Raw genomic sequence first — 20777 nt, forward strand, 5'->3', positions numbered from 1 at the left:
AAAAGAATTCTTTCTCTGCATAAAGATGGCCTAGGCTATAAGAAGATTGCCAAGACCCTGAAACTGAGCTGCAGCACGGTGGCCAAGACCATACAGCGGTTTAACAAGACAGGTTCCACTCAGAACAGGCCTCGCCATGGTCAACCAAAGAAGTTGAGTGCACGTGCTCAGCGTCATATCCAGAGGTTCTGTTTGGGAAATAGACGTATGAGTGCTGCCAGCGTTGCTGCAGAGGCTGAAGGGGTGGGGGGTCAGCCTGTCAGTGCTCAGACCAAACGCTGCACACTGCATCAAATTGGTCTGCATGGCTGTTGTCCCAGAAGGAAGCCTCTTCTAAAGATGATGCACAAGAAAGACCGCAAACAGTTTGCTGAAGACAAGCAGACTAAGGACATGGATTACTGGAACCATGTCCTGTGGTCTGATGAGACCAAGATAAACTTATTTGGTTCAGATGGTGTCAGGTGTGTGTGGTGGCAACCAGTGCAAACATAAGTGTGTCTTGCCTACAGTCAAGCATGTTGGTGGGAGTGTCATGGTCTGGAGCTGCATGAGTGCTCCTGGCACTGGGGTGCTACAGTTCATTGAGGGAACCATGAATGCCAACATGTACTGTGACATACTGAAGCAGAGCATGATCCCCTCCTTTTGGAGACTGGTCCGCAGGGCAGTATTCCAACATAACGACCCCCAAACACACCTCCAAGACGACCGCTGCCTTGCTACAAAAGTGGAGGGTAAAGGTGATGGACTGGCCAAGCATGTCTCCAGACCTAAACCCTATAGTGGGGCATCCTCAAATGGAAGGTGGAGGAGCGCCCGGTCTCTAGCATCCACCAGCTCTGTGATGTCATCATGGAGGAGTGGAAGAGTACTCCAGTGGCAACCTTTGAAGCTCTGGTGAACTCCATGCCCAAGAGGGTTAAGGCAGTGCTGGAAAATAATGGTGGCCACACAAAATATTGACACTTTGGACCCAATTCGGACATTTTCACTTAGGGGTGTACTCACTTTTGTTGCCAGTGGTTTAGACATTAATGGCTGTGTGTTGAGTTATTTTGAGGGGACAGCAAATTTACACTGTTATACAAGCTGTACACTCACTACTTTACATTGTAGCAAAGTGTCATTTCTTCAGTTTTGTCACATGAAAAGATAGAATAAAACATTTACAAGAATGTGAGGGGTGTACTTACTTTTGTGAGATACTGTGTATATCTATATAAATATAATATATACAGTGCTTTGCGAAAGTATTCGGCCCCCTTGAACTTTTCGAACTTTTGCCACATTTCAGGCTTCAAACATAAAGATATAAAACTGTAATTTTTTGTGAAGAATCAACAAGTGGGACACAATCATGAAGTGGAACGAAATTTATTGGATATTTCAAACTTTTTTAACAAATAAAAACTGAAAAATTGGGCGTGCAAAATTATTCAGCCCCCTTAAGTTAATACTTTGTAGCGCCACCTTTTGCTGCGATTACAGCTGTAAGTCGCTTGGGGTATGTCTCTATCAGTTTTGCACATCGAGAGACTGAAATTTTTTCCCATTCCTCCTTGCAAAACAGCTCGAGCTCAGTGAGGTTGGATGGAGAGCGTTTGTAAACAGCAGTTTTCAGTTCTTTCCACAGATTCTCGATTGGATTCAGGTCTGGACTTTGACTTGGCCATTCTAACACCTGGATATGTTTATTTGTGAACCATTCCATTGTAGATTTTGCTTTATGTTTTGGATCATTGTCTTGTTGGAAGACAAATCTCTGTCCCAGTCTCAGGTCTTTTGCAGACTCCATCAGGTTTTCTTCCAGAATGGTCCTGTATTTGGCTCCATCCATCTTCCCATCAATTTTAACCATCTTCCCTGTCCCTGCTGAAGAAAAGCAGGCCCAAACCATGATGCTGCCACCACCATGTGTGACAGTGGGGATGGGGTGTTCAGGGTGATGAGCTGTGTTTCTTTTACGCCAAACATAACGTTTTGCATTGTTGCCAAAAAGTTCGATTTTGGTTTCATCTGAGCAGAGCACTTTTTCCACATGTTTGGTGTCTCCCAGGTGGCTTGTGGCAAACTTTAAACAACACTTTTTATGGATATCTTTAAGAAATGGCTTTCTTCTTGCCACTCTTCCATAAAGGCCAGATTTGTGCAGTATACGACTGATTGTTGTCCTATGGACAGAGTCTCCCACCTCAGCTGTAGATCTCTGCAGTTCATCCAGAGTGATCATGGGCCTCTTGGCTGCATCTCTGATCAGTCTTCTCCTTGTATGAGCTGAAAGTTTAGAGGGACGGCCAGGTCTTCGTAGATTTGCAGTGGTCTGATACTCCTTCCATTTCAATATTATCGCTTGCACAGTGCTCCTTGGGATGTTTAAAGCTTGGGAAATCTTTTTGTATCCAAATCTGGCTTTTAACTTCTCCACAACAGTATCTCGGACCTGCCTGGTGTGTTCCTTGCTCTTCATGATGCTCTCTGCGCTTTAAACGGACCTCTGAGACTATCACAGTGCAGGTGCATTTATACGGAGACTTGATTACACACAGGTGGATTCTATTTATCATCATTAGTCATTTAGGTCAACATTGGATCATTCAGAGATCCTCACTGAACTTCTGGAGAGAGTTTGCTGCACTGAAAGTAAAGGGGCTGAATAATTTTGCACGCCCAATTCTTCAGTTTTTTATTTGTTAACAAAGTTTGAAATATCCAATAAATTTCATTCCACTTCATGATTGTGTCCCACTTGTTGTTGATTCTTCACAAAAAATTACAGTTTTATATCTTTATGTTTGAAGCCTGAAATGTGGCAAAAGGTCGCAAAGTTCAAGGGGGCCGAATACTTTCGCAAGGCACTGTTTGTATGTATATACTGTGTGTGTGTATATATATATATATATATATAGATATAGATAGATAGATATACACGATGGGGCACTATTCTTCCCACTGACACCAATGATGGGTCGCTATTCCTCCCACTGACACCAATGATGAGGCACTATTCCTCCCACTGACACCAATGATGGGACACTATTCCCCCCACTGACACCAATGATGGGGCACTATTCCTCCCACTAACACCAATGATGGGGTTACTATTCCTTCCACTAACACCAATGATGGGGCACTATTCCTTCCACTGACACCAATGATGGGGCACTATTCCTTCCACTGACACCAATGATGGGGCACTATTCCTTCCACTGACACCAATGATGGGGCACTATTCCTCCCACTGACACCAATGATGGGGCACTATTCCTCCCACTAACACCAATGATGGGGTTACTATTCCTTCCACTAACACCAATGATGGGGCACTATTCCTTCCACTGACACCAATGATGGGGCACTATTCCTTCCACTGACACCAATGATGGGGCACTATTCCTCCCACTGACACCAATGATGAGGCACTATTCCTCCCACTGACACCAATGATGGGGCACTAATCCTCCCACTGACACCAATGATGGGGCACTATTCCTTCCACTGACACCAATGATGGGGCACTATTCCTTCCACTGACACCAATGATGGGGCACTATTACTTCCACTGACACCAATGACGGGGCACTATTCCTCCCACTGACACCAATGATGAAGCACTATTCCTCCCACTGACACCAATGATGGGGCACTATTCCTTCCACTGACACCAATGATGGGGACACTATTCCTCCCACTGACACCAATGATGAGGCACTATTCCTCCCACTGACACCAATGATGAGGCACTATTCCTCCCACTGACACCAATGATGGGGCACTATTCCTCCCACTGACACCAATGATGAGTCACTATTCTTTCCACTGACACCAATGATGGGGCACTATTCCTTCCACTGACAACAATGATGGGGCACTATTCCTCCCACTGACTCCAATGATGGGGCACTATTCCTCCCACTGACACCAATGATGGGGCACTATTCCTTCCACTGACACCAATGATGGGACACTATTCCTCCCATTGACACCGATGGTGGGCCTCTATAATTCCTACTGACCACAGGCGCTATGTCTATTTTGTTTTTTTACTCTGAATGACCATTTTGAGGCATTTTCTACTCCTACTGGTCCTAGTCCAGCCCCTTTAAAGCGGAGTTCCGCGGAGTTCCCCCCCCCCCCCAAAAACAAATTTAAAGTCGGCAGCTACACATACTGTAGCTGCTGACTTTTAATATTAGGCACTTACCTGTCCTGGGGTCCAGCAATGTCGGCACCGCAGCTGATGTTTCCACCTGCTGTCGGGTGCTGCCGCCGCCATTGCCGGTCAGGGAACCTAGCTTCACGGGCTGGTCCCTACTGCGCATGTGCAAAGCGTGCTACACATTTGGATTGGCTCGGTGGCGGGGGGGAAGGAGAAGGGGGGCAAATTTCCAAGGGACGTCGCCATCTCCCGGAAGTGGGGAAGGGTACCAGTCAAAAACCGGTACCAGTTCCCCTCTCCCCCTTAAAAAGGTATCCAAATGTGGCACCTGGGGGGGGGGGGGAGCAAATGAGCAGAAGTTCCACTATTGGGTGGAGCGCCGCTTTAAAGTCTAAATGACAGTAAACGGCCCTTTGTTTGGAAAGTTTGGAGATCCTTGACAAGGCTTGATGTATATGGTAGCAGTGGGAATAGCGAACGTGAGAAAACTATGCTGAGTTTACACAGAGCCCCATATAGCCCAAGGCTTCTCTGACCATACATGCCCTGTAGTCATACTTTTTCAAGACTTGCTGTACCAGACATCAGATATGGAGAAACCACAAGTGGTGCTGTAGAAGTTCCTAAAGAACATGCCACCCTCCTGTACTGTCTCTGGTTTCTGCCTCTTAGCAGTCTTACTAGGTGGTTTGACTAATTGCAGTGAGCGGTTATACAGAGATCCCACAGTGTTTATTCTGATGTGTTGCTCTGAAAACGAAGGATGATTCATGTGTCCGCTATTCCTAGACACTTTGACTTTTTATACCTTACAATTCTAAATTAACCCCTGTTTACCTGGGTGTTGTTTTAAAATAAAATATAATAGTTTGTGGCCAATTTTTGTTTTCGTTTTTTTTATATTTAAACTATACAGTATATATATATATATATATATATATATATATACACGTGTGTGTATTCATAAAAATAATAATAATTTAATATAGAAAGGATTTTGTAAAGCACCGTTGGTTAAAGAGATAGCACATGTAGCACTGCCCCCACAAGGACTGCCAGATTTCACATTTTCGGGTCCCCCCCTGAGTTACCGGCATACAAAATGACGGTTGCAAGTCTTTACTTTCTCCTTCCTCGGCTCGCTCCAATGATTAGTCCATGGGGTATTTGGTTGTTTTGTGTTTATTATAAATTAGGGATAGGAGAAGGGAAAAGTGGGATACTCCGTTTTAACTATGCACAAGGGTTGTGGACTCTATGGGTGAATTTGGATTAAGTCTCTTTTCCTAAGATGACTTGGTGAACTGAAAATTATCTTCAGGACACTCTGCCTAGTATCCTCTTTCTCTTCACTGCCGACACCATCTACTGACTATCCTACATGTGGGGTGGCCCCCCCTCAGGTCAGGCCCCTTGGCACGAGTCCCTGTACTCAGGATACTGTGGTCTCAGGGTCTCCAGTGTCTCCCCCTCAGTCAGCTCTCCTGGACCTCTGGGTTCAGTTCCCCCCATCTGTTCCTCCAGCCCTCAGGACGACCTCCTGTGACCGCATGCCACTGCTACAGAGGAGAAGGCAGCCGCCCCCTCCCTTCGGGACTCTGCTTTTCCAGCCAAAGACCCCGCAGCACATGTGCTTCTGGCTTTTATACAGTATCCCAGAATGCACTGAGGCAACCTGCCCTCTGCCAATTACCAGGACTGTATCAAAGCCTATGCATCCATTCGTCAGGTTTCCTCCCACTGTCCAACATGCCTCCCTATTGGACCACTCTCTAGACACAGCGAATTGCATACTGAGCACACTGAGCAGACCTTACTAATCGATCCTGCTCTCTGGTAGGTAGAGAACAATATAGATTTACCTACAGCCCCTCTGGTAAGCAGACAGAGCTCAAAACTATACTCTCTCACTAGCACCTACCTAGGAGGGAGCTACACACAGGTACTTGTTGTAAAGGTATACTTTGTCTGAGTAAAACTTTGGAGTGAGCCATTGACTAGGATAAGTTATTGGGATGAGTAATAGAGCTGTGTGCAAATGATGGGTTACTTTCAGCAAAGATGAAACCAAGAGCCTCTAAAACAGGGGGTCCAAAGAGTTAGTGTACTGTTTGTCAGACTGTTGGTGAGCTGAACTGGGACCTGTAGTGTGGTACCTGAATAAAGTAATTCCCCGATGTTGGAGGTCAGTGGGAGTAAATGCTCCCGCATTAGTGAAATTTAAAAAATACGCCATTGAAATGATGATCAAATGGAGTATAGCTTGATGGAGAAGTATCTGCCTGTATTTCATAGCATTGAGGACACTATTGATCCTGACCAAATCTCCAACCCCATTTGCAGAAATGCAGCACCAAACTTGCAAGGAACTTCCACAATGCTTCACAGTTGGCTCCAGTCCTTTCGCCAACAATCTGCCTCCTGCTACATTTTGACTCATCGGTCCGGATCACCTGCTGCCGTTTTTTTCTACACCCCAGTTCCTATATTTTCCCGCATAGTTGAGTTGCTTTGCCTTGTTTCCAGATCGGAGGTAGGGCTTTTTGGCTGCAAATCATTGATGAAGACAACTTCTGGCCAGACTTCTCTGGACAGTAAATGGGGGTACCTGTGTTCCAGTGGTTTACACCAGTTCTGTGCTGATGGCACTGCTGGACATCTTCCAATGTGGAAGGGAAGTAAGCCTGATGTGTCTTTCATCTGCTGCATTAAGTTTCCATGGCTGATAACTGCCTCTACGCTCCTCAGCCTTACCCGACCACTGCGACTACGCTCCTCAGCATTGCCTGTTTGTTTGTGCTTCTTCAAAGGAGCTTGAACAGCACATCTTAAACACCCTAGTCGGCTTTGACATCTTTACCTAGGAGAGACCTTGCTGATGCACTGTACTGTAACTATCGTGTTGCTATGCTCAGTCTTGCCATGGTGTATGACCTGTGACATGAAGCTTCTTCCACAACCTCACCTTAGTAGCAGAGTTTGGTGGTTTCTCACCCAGGTTTAAGCCTCCTACACAGGTTCTTCTGTTTCAGTTAATGACTGTGTTTCAACCTACATATGAAATGAATGATCATTAGCACCTGCTTGGTATAATTGGTTAATCATACACTTGACTCTAAGGCCTCTTTCACACAGTCCGTCCGTCGGACGGACTCCGTTTATCTCAGCGGGGGATCGATCCTCCGATCCCCTGCTGAGCAGGAGAATGACAGCTGTTCTCCGCACTGTGCGGAGACACAGCTGTCAGTTCCCCATACATCTCTATGGGGGAATTGGATGGGAACGGACCTTCGGTCCATTCTCATCCGATCCGCTGGACGGATGGAAAATAAGGTTTCCATCCGTCCAGATTTGACGGATCGGATCAGATGTCAGCGGACATGTCTCCGTTGACATTCGATGCCCCACAGGGATGCTTGGGGGGACCGTTCAGATCCGCCAAAAAATCTGAATTGTCCGCCTGTGTGAAAGAGCCCTAATCCTGAAAAATCCCTGACTTTGTACAAGTGTAAGAATTGATGCTGGTTTGAAACAAAAGGGTGGTCACATCAAATATTGATTTGATTTCGATTTTTCTTCTGTTCGCTCCCTTTTCATTTTGTAAATTGATAAAAAATAAATAAATAAACAATATATATATTTTTGGAAGCATTCTTACTTTACAGCATTACACACATACCTAAAACCTTTGCACAGTTCTGTATATTCAGATATACAATGAGGGGAAAAAAGTATTTGATCCCCTGCTGATTTTGTACGTTTGCCCACTGATAAAGATATGGTCAGTCTATAATTTTAATGGTAAGTTTATTTTACCAGTAAGAGACAGAATAACAACAAAAATATCCAAAAAAATGCATTTAAAAAAGTTATACATTGATTTACATTTTAATGAGTGATATAAGTATTTGATCCCCTATCAGTTAGTAAGATTTCTAGCTCCCAGGTGTCTTCTGTACAGGTACCGAGCTGAGATTAGGAGCACTCTCTTAAAGGGAGTGCTCCTAATCTCAGCTTGTTACCTGTATAAAAGACACCTGTGGACAGATTCAAATCTCTCCACCATGGCCAAGACCAAAGAGCTGTCCAAGGATGTCAGGGACAAAATTGTGGAATGGGCTACAAGACCTTCACCAAGCAGTTTGGTGAGAGGGTGACAACAGTTGGTGTGATTATTCTCAAAATGAAGAAACACAAAATAACTGTTAATCTCCCTCAGTCTGGGGCTCCATGCAAAATCTTGCCTCGTGGAGTTTCAATGATCATGAGAACGGTGAGGAATCAGCCCAGAACTACACGGGAGAATCTTGTCAATGACCTCAAGGCAACTGGGACCATAGTCACCAAGAAAACAATTGGTAACACTATGCTGTGAAGAACTTAAATCCTGCAGCGCCTGCAAGTTCCCCCTGCTCAAGAAAGCACATGTACAGGCCCGTCTGAAGACTACTAATGAACTGGGTGAAAGTGTTTTGGGTAGATGATACCAAAATCAAGCTTTGTGGCATCAACTCAACTCGCCGTGTTTGGAGGAGGAGTAAGGCTGGCTATGACACCAAGAACGGGGCCATGTACCATCAAATCTTGGATGAGAACCTCCTTCCCTCAGCCAGGGCATTTAAAATGGGTTGTGGATGGGTATTCCAGCATGACAATGACCCAAAACACACGGTCAAGGCAACAAAGGAGTGGCTCAAGAAGAAGTGCATTAAGGTCCTGGAGTGGCCTAGCCAGTCTCCAGACCTTAATCCTATAGAGCACAGATGTCAAACACAAGGCCCACGGGCCGAATTCCGGCCCCCTAGGCCTTGTCCTGTGGCCTTCGCACCCAGTTTTGCAAGTGAAACATGGCAGTACTCCATTCTACCACCTCTGGCTCTCACCTCCCTCTGTCACTTGTAAACACGGAAGGCTTCTGTGTTTACAAGGGACAGGATTTAGCAGATCCCTGCATACACTCGCAGCGCGGCACGGTGGGGACAGATCTCCAGAATCTGAGAGGGAATGATCTTCCTGCAAGGGAAGGCAGAGCCACCTACAGAAAGAGGTACTAGGGCCGGGAAAGGTAGTAGAGGGAGATGAGGAAGCTTTGGGGGTGGAGGGTTGGGGTTGCACACTGTGCATAGTGCACCCCTAAACCCTGCACTCTGTACACAGCACACCTCTGAACTCTAAACTCTGTGCATAGGGCACCCCTGGAACTGCACTCTGTACATAGCATGCCCCTGAAACCTGCACTATGTACTCTGTACATGATACACTCCTGAACTCGGCACATAGTGTAATCCTGAACTCTGCACTCTGTACTTAATATACTACTGAACCCTGCACTCTGTACAGAGCACACCCTAGATACAACTGGCCCTTCGAGGGCAACCATACTGTTGATGTGGCTCGTGATCAAATGGAGTTTGACATCATTGCTATAGAGAATGTCAGCCTCGAAACCCTAATGACTTGGAGAGGATCTGCAAAGAGGAGTGGGACAAAATCCCTCCTGAGATGTGAGCAAATCTGGTGGCCAACTGCAAGAAATGTCTGACCTCTGTGATTGCCAACAAGGAATTTGCCACCTAGTACTGAGTCATGTTTTGCAAAGGGGTGAAATACTAATTTCACTCATTAAAATGCAAATCAATTCATAACTTTTTTGAAATGCCTTTTTCTGGATGTTTTCTGGATATTTTTGTTTTTATTCTGTCTCTCACTGTTAAAATAAACTGACCATTAAAATTATAGACTGATCATTTCTTTGTCAGTGGGCAAACATACAAAATCAGCAGGGGATCAAATACTTTTTCTCCTCACTTTAAGGGGTGAAAAAAATGCAATTTGCTGAAAAAAAATCCCCTGAATTTCCTAAGGAGTCAGAATGACGGTAACTTGTAATCCTTGCACAAAAATAGAGATGTTGCACTGAATATAATTATTATGGAAACTTTTGCATAGTGTGAATGGAAGACATGTGAATCTTTGGAAAGGTTTCCTACTTCAATGCAAACCCATGCTGTGTTTTTTTTTTTATTTTTTTTATTTGTTTCCTCTGTCTTCCTACTGCATTATTACCGTGGGCATTCTTATTAGTATTAATCAATTCTTTTGTTTTTATTAGATTTGCAGAAGCCAAATCCTTGGGGGAAGAAGTGAATAATGTGAGGAACAGAATCAGTGAGTACCGGTCTTCCTAGTAGGGATTTGTATGAATTAGAATGAAGGATGTCAGAGTACAACATACAAACACAGTGCATGTGTAGGTGTCCATGCTAATAAATATTGTAAGCTAAAAACGAGGGTGGCTAACAGGAGTGATACACAATCGTCAGGCAACCACGCCCAGAGCAGGAACCAGCGTGGAACTCAAGCTTCTTGACTAGGCGCAGGCGCGCGAAACATGTAGTCACGGCAACAAGGAGAATCTCGAGTCCCACGCTGGTTCCTGCTCTGGGCGTGGTTGCCTGACGATTGTGTGACATCTATCCCGGAAGCGGTGCGGGCTTCGGCACTTGTGTGGAACGCCAACACACACGCCAACCATCTACCCGGCTCCGCTCCTCTCTTCCACCAGGGATCCATCCATCTATCCCAGGGGTTTTCTTACCCCCTAAGAGGTACCTACAAATAGTGGTGGTTTTCATTATCTTCAACATTATTATCATCACGATTATTATTTTAAAACTGATCAGTGGTCAATGGACTTATTGTCCAATAATTTTTTATCCGGAGGATAAGCGCCAGGACTATTTTCTTTCTCGTAATAAATATTGTACCCTAACATTAATACTCTTAAAGCGGAGTTCCGGGCACAGAAACATTTTTTCAATGAACATACCCCCGGGACAGTCAGGGCTAGTACATTCCACAATGGATAGCCTCTGATCTGTCCCGGTTCGCACTTACCTGCAAGAAGAAATACTTATAAAATTTCTTCTCCAGCGTTGCCATCTCTGTTGTGGGCAGCTGAAGCCAGCGCGATCCTCTTCTGCGTCCTCTTCCGCGTCTTCTTCTCCCAGAATGCGCCTTCACCGGCCCCTCTCGTCACTTCCAGTGAGGCGCCGCATTCCTACACAGCTTTTGGGCATGCTCAGAAGCTGTTTAGCAGGGAATGCGGCGTCGCACCGGAAGTGACGAGCGGGGCCGGTGCCGTCGCATTGATTCCTGGGAACGATGACGTTCAGCTCCCAGGAATCATTGCAAACCGGAAGAGACGGCGCGGGCCGAGGCCACAGAGGGAGGAAGTGGAAAATAGGTGAGTATTTCTTTCTACAATTACAAGGTAAGTAGAAAAAAAAATAATAATCCTAACTAGCCAATTCCTTTTCAGGTGAAGCAAAGCAAGCGGATGGCCACAAAATCGATTAGGTTGATTTTGTGCCCGTAACTCCGCTTTAATAGGGATTGATCATTTTTAGAAAAATACTTACAAGTAATTGTTGTTTGTGTAGACCTAAAAATATATAAAAAAAGTGTAGCGCTAAGAAATGTGAATGATATATAAACATATGATAATAAACATGATAATTGTGAACTAAAAATATAACAAAAGTGACAATATATCAAAAAGTCTGTGATGAAAATGTAAATCTTGAACAGTGCAGATCCAGGTGATAATTATTATAAGTAGTATAGGAAAAGCATGAGTAGATCAGCCGCCACCAATATCTAGGGGGCTTACCAGAAATGGTGGACCCAGTTTGGCGTATGCCTAATGGGTCAATACAGGCAGCTGTGTATCCACACCAGGTATATAGGGAAATAAGGTTGATACTGATATGTAGCTTGACTTTCCACTGTACTAGAGATATTATGAAATAATCCAACATCAAAAGGGAAAAGGCAATCCATGAATGACACATGGGTATATCTTCTCCAGTTAACTCAATTAAAGAATATCCGGGGAGAAAACAAAAAGAGTCTCCACCAATGTTCCCTCTAATTTTTTACTGGGCTGAGCAAATAAAAAAATTTCTGAGCGCAGTGCTCCCCAACCTTTTTATCGCCGCGGACCGGTCAACGTTTGATCATTTTTCTGTGGCCCCCAATCAATGCAGAGTGCCCACAGCATTGCCCCCAATCGATGCAGAGTGCCCACAGCATTGCCCCCAATCAATGCAGAGTGCCATAGCATTGCCCCCAATCAATGCAGAGTACTACAGCATTGCCCCCAATCAATGCAGAGTACTACAGCATTGCCCCCAATCAATGTAGAGATGCCAGCGTGCCCCTTTTCAATGTAGAGGTGCCAGTGTGCCCCCTTTCAATGTAGAGATGCCAGTGTGCCACCTTTCAATGTAGAGATGCCAGTGTGCCACCTTTCAATGTAGAGATGCCAGTGTGCCCCCTTTCAATGTAGAGATGCCAGTGTGCCCCCTTTCAATGTAGAGATGCCAGCGTGCCACCTTTCAATGTAGAGATGCCAGTGTGCCCCCTTTCAATGTAGAGATGCCAGCGTGCCACCTTTCAATGTAGAGATGCCAGCGTGCCCCCTTTCAATGTAGAGATGCCAGTGTGCCCCCTTTCAATGTAGAGATGCCAGTGTGCCCCCTTTCAATGTAGAGATGCCAGTGTGCCACCTTTCAATGTAGAGATGCCAGTGTGCCCCCTTTCAATGTAGAGATGCCAGTGTGCCCCCTTTCAATGTAGAGACTCTTCAGTCCCGAGTCTAGTAATGGTTCTGCCATTTTTTCAGTTTTTAATTAATGCAGAGTGCCCACAGCATTGTCCCCAAATCAATGTAGAGATGCCAGTGTTCCCCCCCCCCCGTGCACTTACCTCATGGTCACGGGCGGCAGCTTCTCTTCAGTTCATTCCCCGGCTTCCTGCCTCTCCTCAGTCCTCCTGACTCCCCGAGTCCCGGCGCCTCTTCCTCGGCCAATGGCATGAAGTTGGCCTTTCGGCCAATCAGGAAGCGGGAGGACCCGCTCCCTGATTGGCCAGGAGGAGGATCCGTGTGACAATAGCGAATTTTCATTCGCTATTGTCACACAATGGGCGTGCTCTCGCGGCGCACGCTCTGCTACACGGCCGCCACGTCTGCGGCTGCGCGGTTTGAATAGGTGCTTGCGCGGGACCTTCATTCACACTGCGCGCCCGCGCATGCGCGCAGGCTAAAGGGAACACTGGTCTCCACATAGTGTAAAACCGTAGGTACAAGGTGTTTATTATAGGATTAAAAACACATACAATATAGCAGATAAAATCATCATTGAACGCAATGGCTTAGAAAGAGCTGAAGCCAACGCGTTTCATCGGAGACATCATCTGGGGTGTTTGTTTATTTGTGGATACATATTTGCCAGCACACCAAGGATCTTGCAAAAGCAGTCCAAAAAACTTTATTCCAGATAAGATCACATCAGAAAAATATAGTGCAACGTTTCGGAGCCGCACAGGACCCCTTCGTCAGGCATGTGATACAGTGCAGTTTGTGAGCAGAGAATATATAAAGACATACCACCAATAGAAAACAGTGCATTTAGATGACACCCACCTCTGATGACATCATTCTCCCGCCTAATATACACATAATAAACTTCTGTAACATCAAAAGCCAGCACTGATATAAAAAATAATGAGGTTACCATACCTTGGCTGTATGAGGAAGAGAACAGGTGCTGGTCTGCGCTGGCTGATCTGGCACATCGCTAGGATGCGTCCCGATCCCCCCTTAAACAAGCGGGGCAGAGCGTCTCAATTGCAGAGCATTGCGCAGCGGTAGTCAATCATGGCGCGCCACATAGGCCGCCTGTGTACAAGACGGTATGCCTTCCGATGCATAGCATCCGCTGCTGTCATGGGAACCATGACGCAGGAACGTGCATGCGCATGAGAGAGGCTCGGCTCTAAAGGGGAGGCGCGGGCTTTCAGAGCTGAAGAGAGAAGGGAGAAAGAGAATAGGCGTGTGACAGAACACAAGAAAAGAAATGCATGGAGGATATAGAGCCAAAAAGGAATATTAGGCGGAAAAAAAGGATGCAGAGCAAGGAAAAAAAGGAGTCAGCGATTAAATGCAATTGAGACTGAAAGAAGAAGAAGAAAAAAATGATGAAATGAAAAATCAATAGCAAATATTAAGCATAGAAAATGAAAAAAATATTAAAAAGGGGGGAAAAAAGGGAAAAAAAGGGGGAATATGTAAAATACAATGATAGAAAATCAAAAATAAAAATAGAAAAATACAAAAAAGGAAAATAACCAAATAATAAACAAATAAAAATAAAAGAATGAAAAAAAGGTTATAAAATAAAATAAATAATAAATAGAAAAAAAAATAAAATGAAAAATCAATACTAAATAATAAAAATGAAAAAATAAATAAAAATAATAAATCATGAAAACCAAGACAAATGTAAAGAAGACAAGAAGAAAGAGGTAGAGAAGAGAGGAAAAGATGTGATCTAAAGATGGAGGAGACATAAGTAGGAGGAAGGAAACCTGGACAGTGAATAGGTGCGGGAGTGTCGTGCGGTCAGGGGGGACAAAAGGGAAAAAAAGGGGATGTGAAAAGAAGGAAGAAAAAGGAGAGAAAAAAAAGAAGAAAAAAGGGGAAGAAGAAAAGGGGAAAAAAAGGCAGGTATGAAACAAGAGGAAAAGAAAGGGGAGACCAAAAAGAGACCAATATGCCAAGGAGAGTGAGAAACATAATTAATAGGCCAGGGCCTTGCCCAACAAGATGGGGAAGGAAAGCAGCATTATATGGATCAATAGTATAAGGTAAACATTAGACATGGACAATGTGTCATATTGTCTGTAGGAGAATAATTATGAAAGCAATACGTTTATGAGAACATATGCCACCCACAATGAGGCACCCTAGTAATTAGTGTTAAAGACTTAGAATCGACATAAATGGTTGAAAGGAAAAGGGAAAGAAAAAAAAAGGGGGGGGGGGCAAAAAGGAGAAAGAAAACAAAAGACAAATATCTTTTGTTAATGCACATGATCAATCGAGTATAGCTCAGGAAACAAGGCTGTCAGTGTCGCCCCAAGGGTGCTGATAATGGGGCTATCTGTCTCCAAGAAAACATGTAAGCGACAAATAGGTGTTGAGGCCTCCTGGTTGTACCGTACCCAAAGTATAGATCCAGTACGCCTCACGGCGGAGGAGTAGAACATCCCGGTCGCCTCCCCTGGTCAGTTGTTTGACATGTTCAATAGCCATCCCACGTAACTCGTGGGTCTGATGTCTGGCCGTGGCAAAATGTACCGCTACAGGTTTGTTGGGATCGACTTGTTCGCCTTTCTCAACTTTCACTAATGTGGTCCTAATGTCACTCCTATGCTTCTGAAACCATTTTTTAAACATATCCCTCGTCTTACCAACATATGTCAATGTACAGGGACATTTGAAAATGTAAACACAAAATTCAGTATTGCAGTTCAGATAATCCAATATCCAGTGTTTATTTGTGTAGACCTGATTTATGGCCACAACTTGAGCAGATTGCAAGAGACTGTTAGAAATGACTGACCGGATTCACATTAGAGACTGCTGCTGTGTGAATGCAGATTGCTGCTCTGTTGCTATAGTCTGGGGGTCAGCAACCCGACAAACGCAATCTACCAGTCGACAGTGGGAAGGTGACGGGTAGATCATGACCAGGTCCCTGCTTTGCCGACCCGTGCTAGGTGCTGCTCCTTCCCCCCCACCCTCTTTCGCTGCTCTCCCCCTCATGTCAGAGCAGAGATCAGGAACCAGTACAGCTTAGAAAGGAGGACGAGCACGAGAGCTGCCCAAGTTACCTTTTCAAGTTAGCCGGCAGGTGATTGGTTGCTAGGACACAAGGTGGTCCTAGCAACCAATAACCAGCTTCTTAATATGAAAAGTAACTCTGACAGCTCCTGCTCCTGCTCTCTGTACAGAACTATGCTTCCACTCGTCTGTACTGCACACCTCAACAGGTAGGAGCAGTGAGGGAGACTGCTGTGTGTGTGTATGTGGGGGGGGGGGGGAGGGGTGACGCGAAGAAGGCAGATGACAGTGATTTGGGGGCATAGGACACTGCTGGGGGGGGCACACGACTCAGCTTTGGGGGTCACTGGACACTTCTGTGGGGGGGGGGGGGGCACAGGACTCAACTTTGGAGGTCACTAGACACTACTGTAGGGAGGTAGGGGTGAGAGGAGTAGAGGTAATTACTGTGTGGGAAGCAGAGGACACTACTGTGGGGGCACAGGACACTGTTTGGTGGGCACAGGACACTACTGTGGGGGGTCACCGGTAACTACTGTGGGGGGTACAGGACACTACTGTGGGGGCAAAGGAACTACCGTGGGGGGCACAGGACACTGCTTTGGGGGGCACAGGACACTGCTTTGGGGGTGATGTGAAAGGGGGGGAAAGGTCACTACTGTGGGGGAAGGGGGCAGGAAACACTACTGTGGGGGAAGATTTGAAGGTGGGACAGAGGACACTACCGTGAGGATGATGTGAAAGGGGGGCGGAGGACACTACTGTGGGGGTTATTTTAAGGGGGGGCAGAGGACACTACTGTGGAGGTGAATTGAAGGGGGGCAGAGGACACTACTGTGGGGGTGATTTGAGGGGGGCAGAGGAGACTACTGTGGGGGATGATTTGAAGGGGGGACAGAGGACACTACAGTACAGGGTGATGTGAGGGATGGGCAGAGGACACTACTGTGGAGGGATTTGAGGGGGGCGGAGGACACTACTGGGGGGGGTTTATGTGAAGGGGCGGAGGACACTACTGTGGGGGTGATTTGAAGGGGGGCAGAGGACACTACTGTGGGGGGATTTGAAGGGGGGCAGAGGAGACTACTGGGGGGGGTGATTTGAAGGGGGGACAGAGGACACTACAGTACGGGGTGATGTGAGGGATGGCCAGAGGACACTACTATGGGGGGTGATGTGAAGGGGGGCAGAGAACACTAGTGTGCTACTGTGAGGGGTTATTTGAAGGGGAGTGCCAGAGGGCACTAATGTGGGCATGAGAGTAGCTGCGCCCTAGTAGATGAGCCCTTAAACTGGCCATAGATGGATCGAATCTCAGACGGTTCAGCGGGGACTGGCCAGGATTCGATCCTTCTATGGGCAGGTTGGTTGTACGGAAGTCGATACATCAATCAGCTTCAGTGCAACAGGCCTGTCAGATTTTTTTCATGCAATCACTGCCGGTGGCTGCAGGAGGAATTCCCTATGAACACTGACTGTGTTGATGGGGAAATCGATCGATATTCTTTCCTTTAACCCGTAGTGGAAAGAAAAGAAAATCAAATAATCTCTGGGCAGCTTTAGTGCCATTTTAGGGCACATGATCCAAACACTCAAGAATATCACTATTAGGTGGACATCACTTTTCTAAACTTGCTGGGTTGTGGCAGGTGATGCTGAGGACCCCCTTTTTTTCATTAAACAGCCATTATTAGTTGATCTGGGAGTTTCTGGTCTTTTCTGGAGATGAAAGGAAGGAGACTCTGTTGTGCCGCCAGCTGGCCTGAAATCTTATTACTCAACAAATGTTAATGCCAAGAATAGTCCATTGAAATTGTTTTGTTTAATTAGATCCCAATTAATTAGACTTATTCTATATAAACAGACAGAAATGCAACATTGCTAAGTAAGTCTCTACTTATTTCTTTTGGATTCCCATTTGTGAATCTTATTTGTGGTTTTCAATAATTGTTTGTGGACTCTCTAGAGTTGATGTCTCCTTACCCTACAAACAGCAATACATCTCGATCCAAAGCAAGTCCAGTTCCTTGCAGATGCATTCAAAAAAACAACAAAACACCCGTATAAAAAAAGTGCAAAAAACGAAAATGTGCTTGGCAGGCTGTGTATACCAGGGGTCTCCAAACTTTCAAAACAAAGGGCCAGACTTTAGGAGGGCCTGACTAGGGCCGGTGGTAGTAGAAAATGTTCTGGCATCCAATGGGAGTAAACGATATATACAAATACAAAAAGTGTGGGAGTAAACAATGCCCTATCTTTGGTGTCAGTGGGAGGACTAGTGCCTCATTGTTGGTGTCATTGGAAGGATAAGTGCCCCATTGTCAGAGGAATAGTGCACCTTGGTTGGTGTTCAAGGAAGGAAATCTGCCTCATCGTTGGTGTCAGTGGGAGGAATAGTGCCCCTTCATTGGTGTCAGTGGGAGGGATAGTGCCCCTTCATTGGTGTCAGTGGGAGGAATTGTGCCCCATCATTGGTGTCAGTGGGAGGAATAGTGCCCCATCATTGGTGTCAGTGGGAGGAATAGTGCCCCATCATTGGTGTCAGTGGGAGGAATAGTGCCCCATCATTGGTGCCAGTGGGAGGAATAGTGCCCCATCATTGGTGTCAGTGTGAGGAATAGTGCCCCTTCATTGGTGTCAGTGGGAGGAATTGTGCCCCATCATTGGTGTCAGTGGTAGGAATAGTGCCCCATCATTGGTGTCAGTGGGAGGAATAGTGCCCCATCATTGGTGTCAGTGGGAGGAATAGTGCCCCATCATTGGTGCCAGTGGGAGGAATAGTGCCCCATCATTGGTATCAGTGGGAGGTATAGTGCCCCATTGTTGGTGTCAGTGGGAGGAATTGTGCCCCATCATTGGTGTCAGTGGGGGGAATTGTACCTCATCATTGGTGTCAGTGGGAGGAATTGTGCCCCTTCATTGGTGTCAGTGGGAGGAACAGTGCCCCATCATTGTTGTCAGTGGGAGGAACAGTGCTCCACTGTTGGTGTCAGTGGGAGGAATAGTGGTTCATCGTTGGTATCAATGGAAGGAATTTGTGCCCCATCGTTGGTGTCAGTGAGAGGAATTGTGCCCTTTTGGGGGTGTCAGTGAGAGAAATAGTGACCCATTGTGCCTCAAGGGCCAGATAAAGGCAAGCAAAGATCCACATCTGGCCTCCAGGCCGCAGTTTGAAAGACAGCTGGAGTATACCATCGAATGTACTGTATTAACTCCTTGGCACCAGCCGCACGCAAATATGCAGCCTTTCAGTGGGTGGGCTTTGACACTCATGCATTAGTGCAAATAGCATTGTGCCAAGATCACGCGCCCCCAGCACAGGTACCTGGTGGCAAATGAAAAGCTCTTGATTGCAAGCAGCGATCCAATCGTGACTGCCGTAATAGCTAATATTGGTGATCACATGACCTTAAGCCCCGCACCCTGTTTCCCGGTATTCTAAACCTCTTATAGGGGCCTGCAGGCGCCGGCTCCAAGGAGTTAAAGTGTAAAAATAGATCGGCGCTTATCCACTGTGCAAAAATACTCATCAATAAAAATTATTCCATTCATAAAATGCTGTTCTGTGCAGTGAAAAAGGATCAATTCATAAAGTGCTATTTTGTGCAAAAATAACTCTGAGAACTCCAAAACAATCCAGTGTACTAATACATCCAAAAATTCATGAATATCCTAAATGGACCTCTACCTTTCAAAGGGCAGAAAAGGGTGCATCCAGTGCACAACAAATGCCAACACACAAGTGTAACAAATAGTCTATTAAAGTGACTTGGGCTCTGTGTTTTGCCTTCAAAGCAATCTTCAGAATTCTACCACCACACTCACCAATAGATAATTAACACTTATAGTAATAAGAAGGTCAAACTGCGCCCAAAGGTACTCTACTGTCTCCTTTTAATTAGACCCCCCACCCCCAGAGCATCATGATAACAATGTGAGTATCCAGTGGAAAGGTGTAAGAAATAAACCAAAGAAACCATCATAGTCCAACAAAGCTTTATTATAAAAAATCTCAAATAAATAAAAAGTAATACAATCTTGTGTGCCCTCCTGGCACCTGCAATGACCTGCAGACACAAAACTCCAGGGGCGCAGCTGCTCTGTACTACTATATAGTCAGCGTGTGCTCCAAATGGCGGAAGTGATGTCACAACCGGAAGTCTACGCGTTTGGTCATATCCAGAGCATCATCAGGAAGCACTCCTTGATGACGTCCTGAATGTGACGAAACCTGTAGAGGCGGGACTTTGGAGCACACAGTAGCTCCATAGTGGTACGGAACAGCACTCCTTGGAGTTTTGTGTTGGCAGATCATTTCGGATGCCAGGAAGGCATACAACAGCGGGAAAGCACAGCTCTACCCTATAAGATGCATTACTGCGGCAGATGTGGTGGCTAAACCTTCCGCTAGATCCTGAAATTACAATAAGAATTGTGAGCCATGGCCTGGAGTCTAGCTGGATTTATTGAGATGCAGGATTTAGGGAAATGTGCATCATTGCAACTGTTGTAATGTTGGAGGTTTAAAACCTCCCACCATTGCATCACTGTAGTAAGTTCTGAAAGTGGGCGGATCAGCGTTCATGTGACCACTGTGATTGGCTGTCACAGCGGTCACATGATTGGGAGCCAGTCCTACTGGCTACAAATCATTATTGGGAACCGGAAGCTTTCTCTGTCAGCTCGGTCTCTGTGCTGGGACCGTGCAGTGCTATCTCCTGCCAGGGCCGTTTTTAACACAGGGCAAAAGAGGCAACTGCCCCAGGCCCAGCCATTGTTGTGAGGCCCAAAGCAGCTGCCCCTTGAGTCCAAATTGCCCACAAATAGTTGAAAAGTGCATTTGGTAGGGGCCAAGAAAATATTTGCCCAGGGTCCATCCAATACTAAAGACGGCCCTGTCTCCTGCACCAACAGATGTCTATAACACTC

The 20777-nt window shown here is 45.8% G+C and overlaps 1 protein-coding gene across 1 annotated transcript in view; it reads left to right on the forward strand.

Annotated features, from left to right (window-relative positions):
- KIF6 (kinesin family member 6) overlaps nucleotides 1-20777 on the forward strand; it is a gene marked incomplete at its 3' end in the record, with an annotated part of 381890 nt that overhangs the window by 257753 nt on the left and 103360 nt on the right. The window contains exon 15 of the mRNA XM_082251003.1: nucleotides 10272-10327. Coding sequence (XP_082107129.1) covers nucleotides 10272-10327 — 56 coding nt within the window. The remainder of the gene's footprint in view (nucleotides 1-10271; nucleotides 10328-20777) is intronic.

The sequence above is a fragment of the Pelophylax lessonae genome (genome assembly GCF_965119305.1).
Source record: "Pelophylax lessonae genome assembly, chromosome: 3".
Classification (NCBI taxonomy): Eukaryota; Metazoa; Chordata; class Amphibia; order Anura; family Ranidae; genus Pelophylax; species Pelophylax lessonae.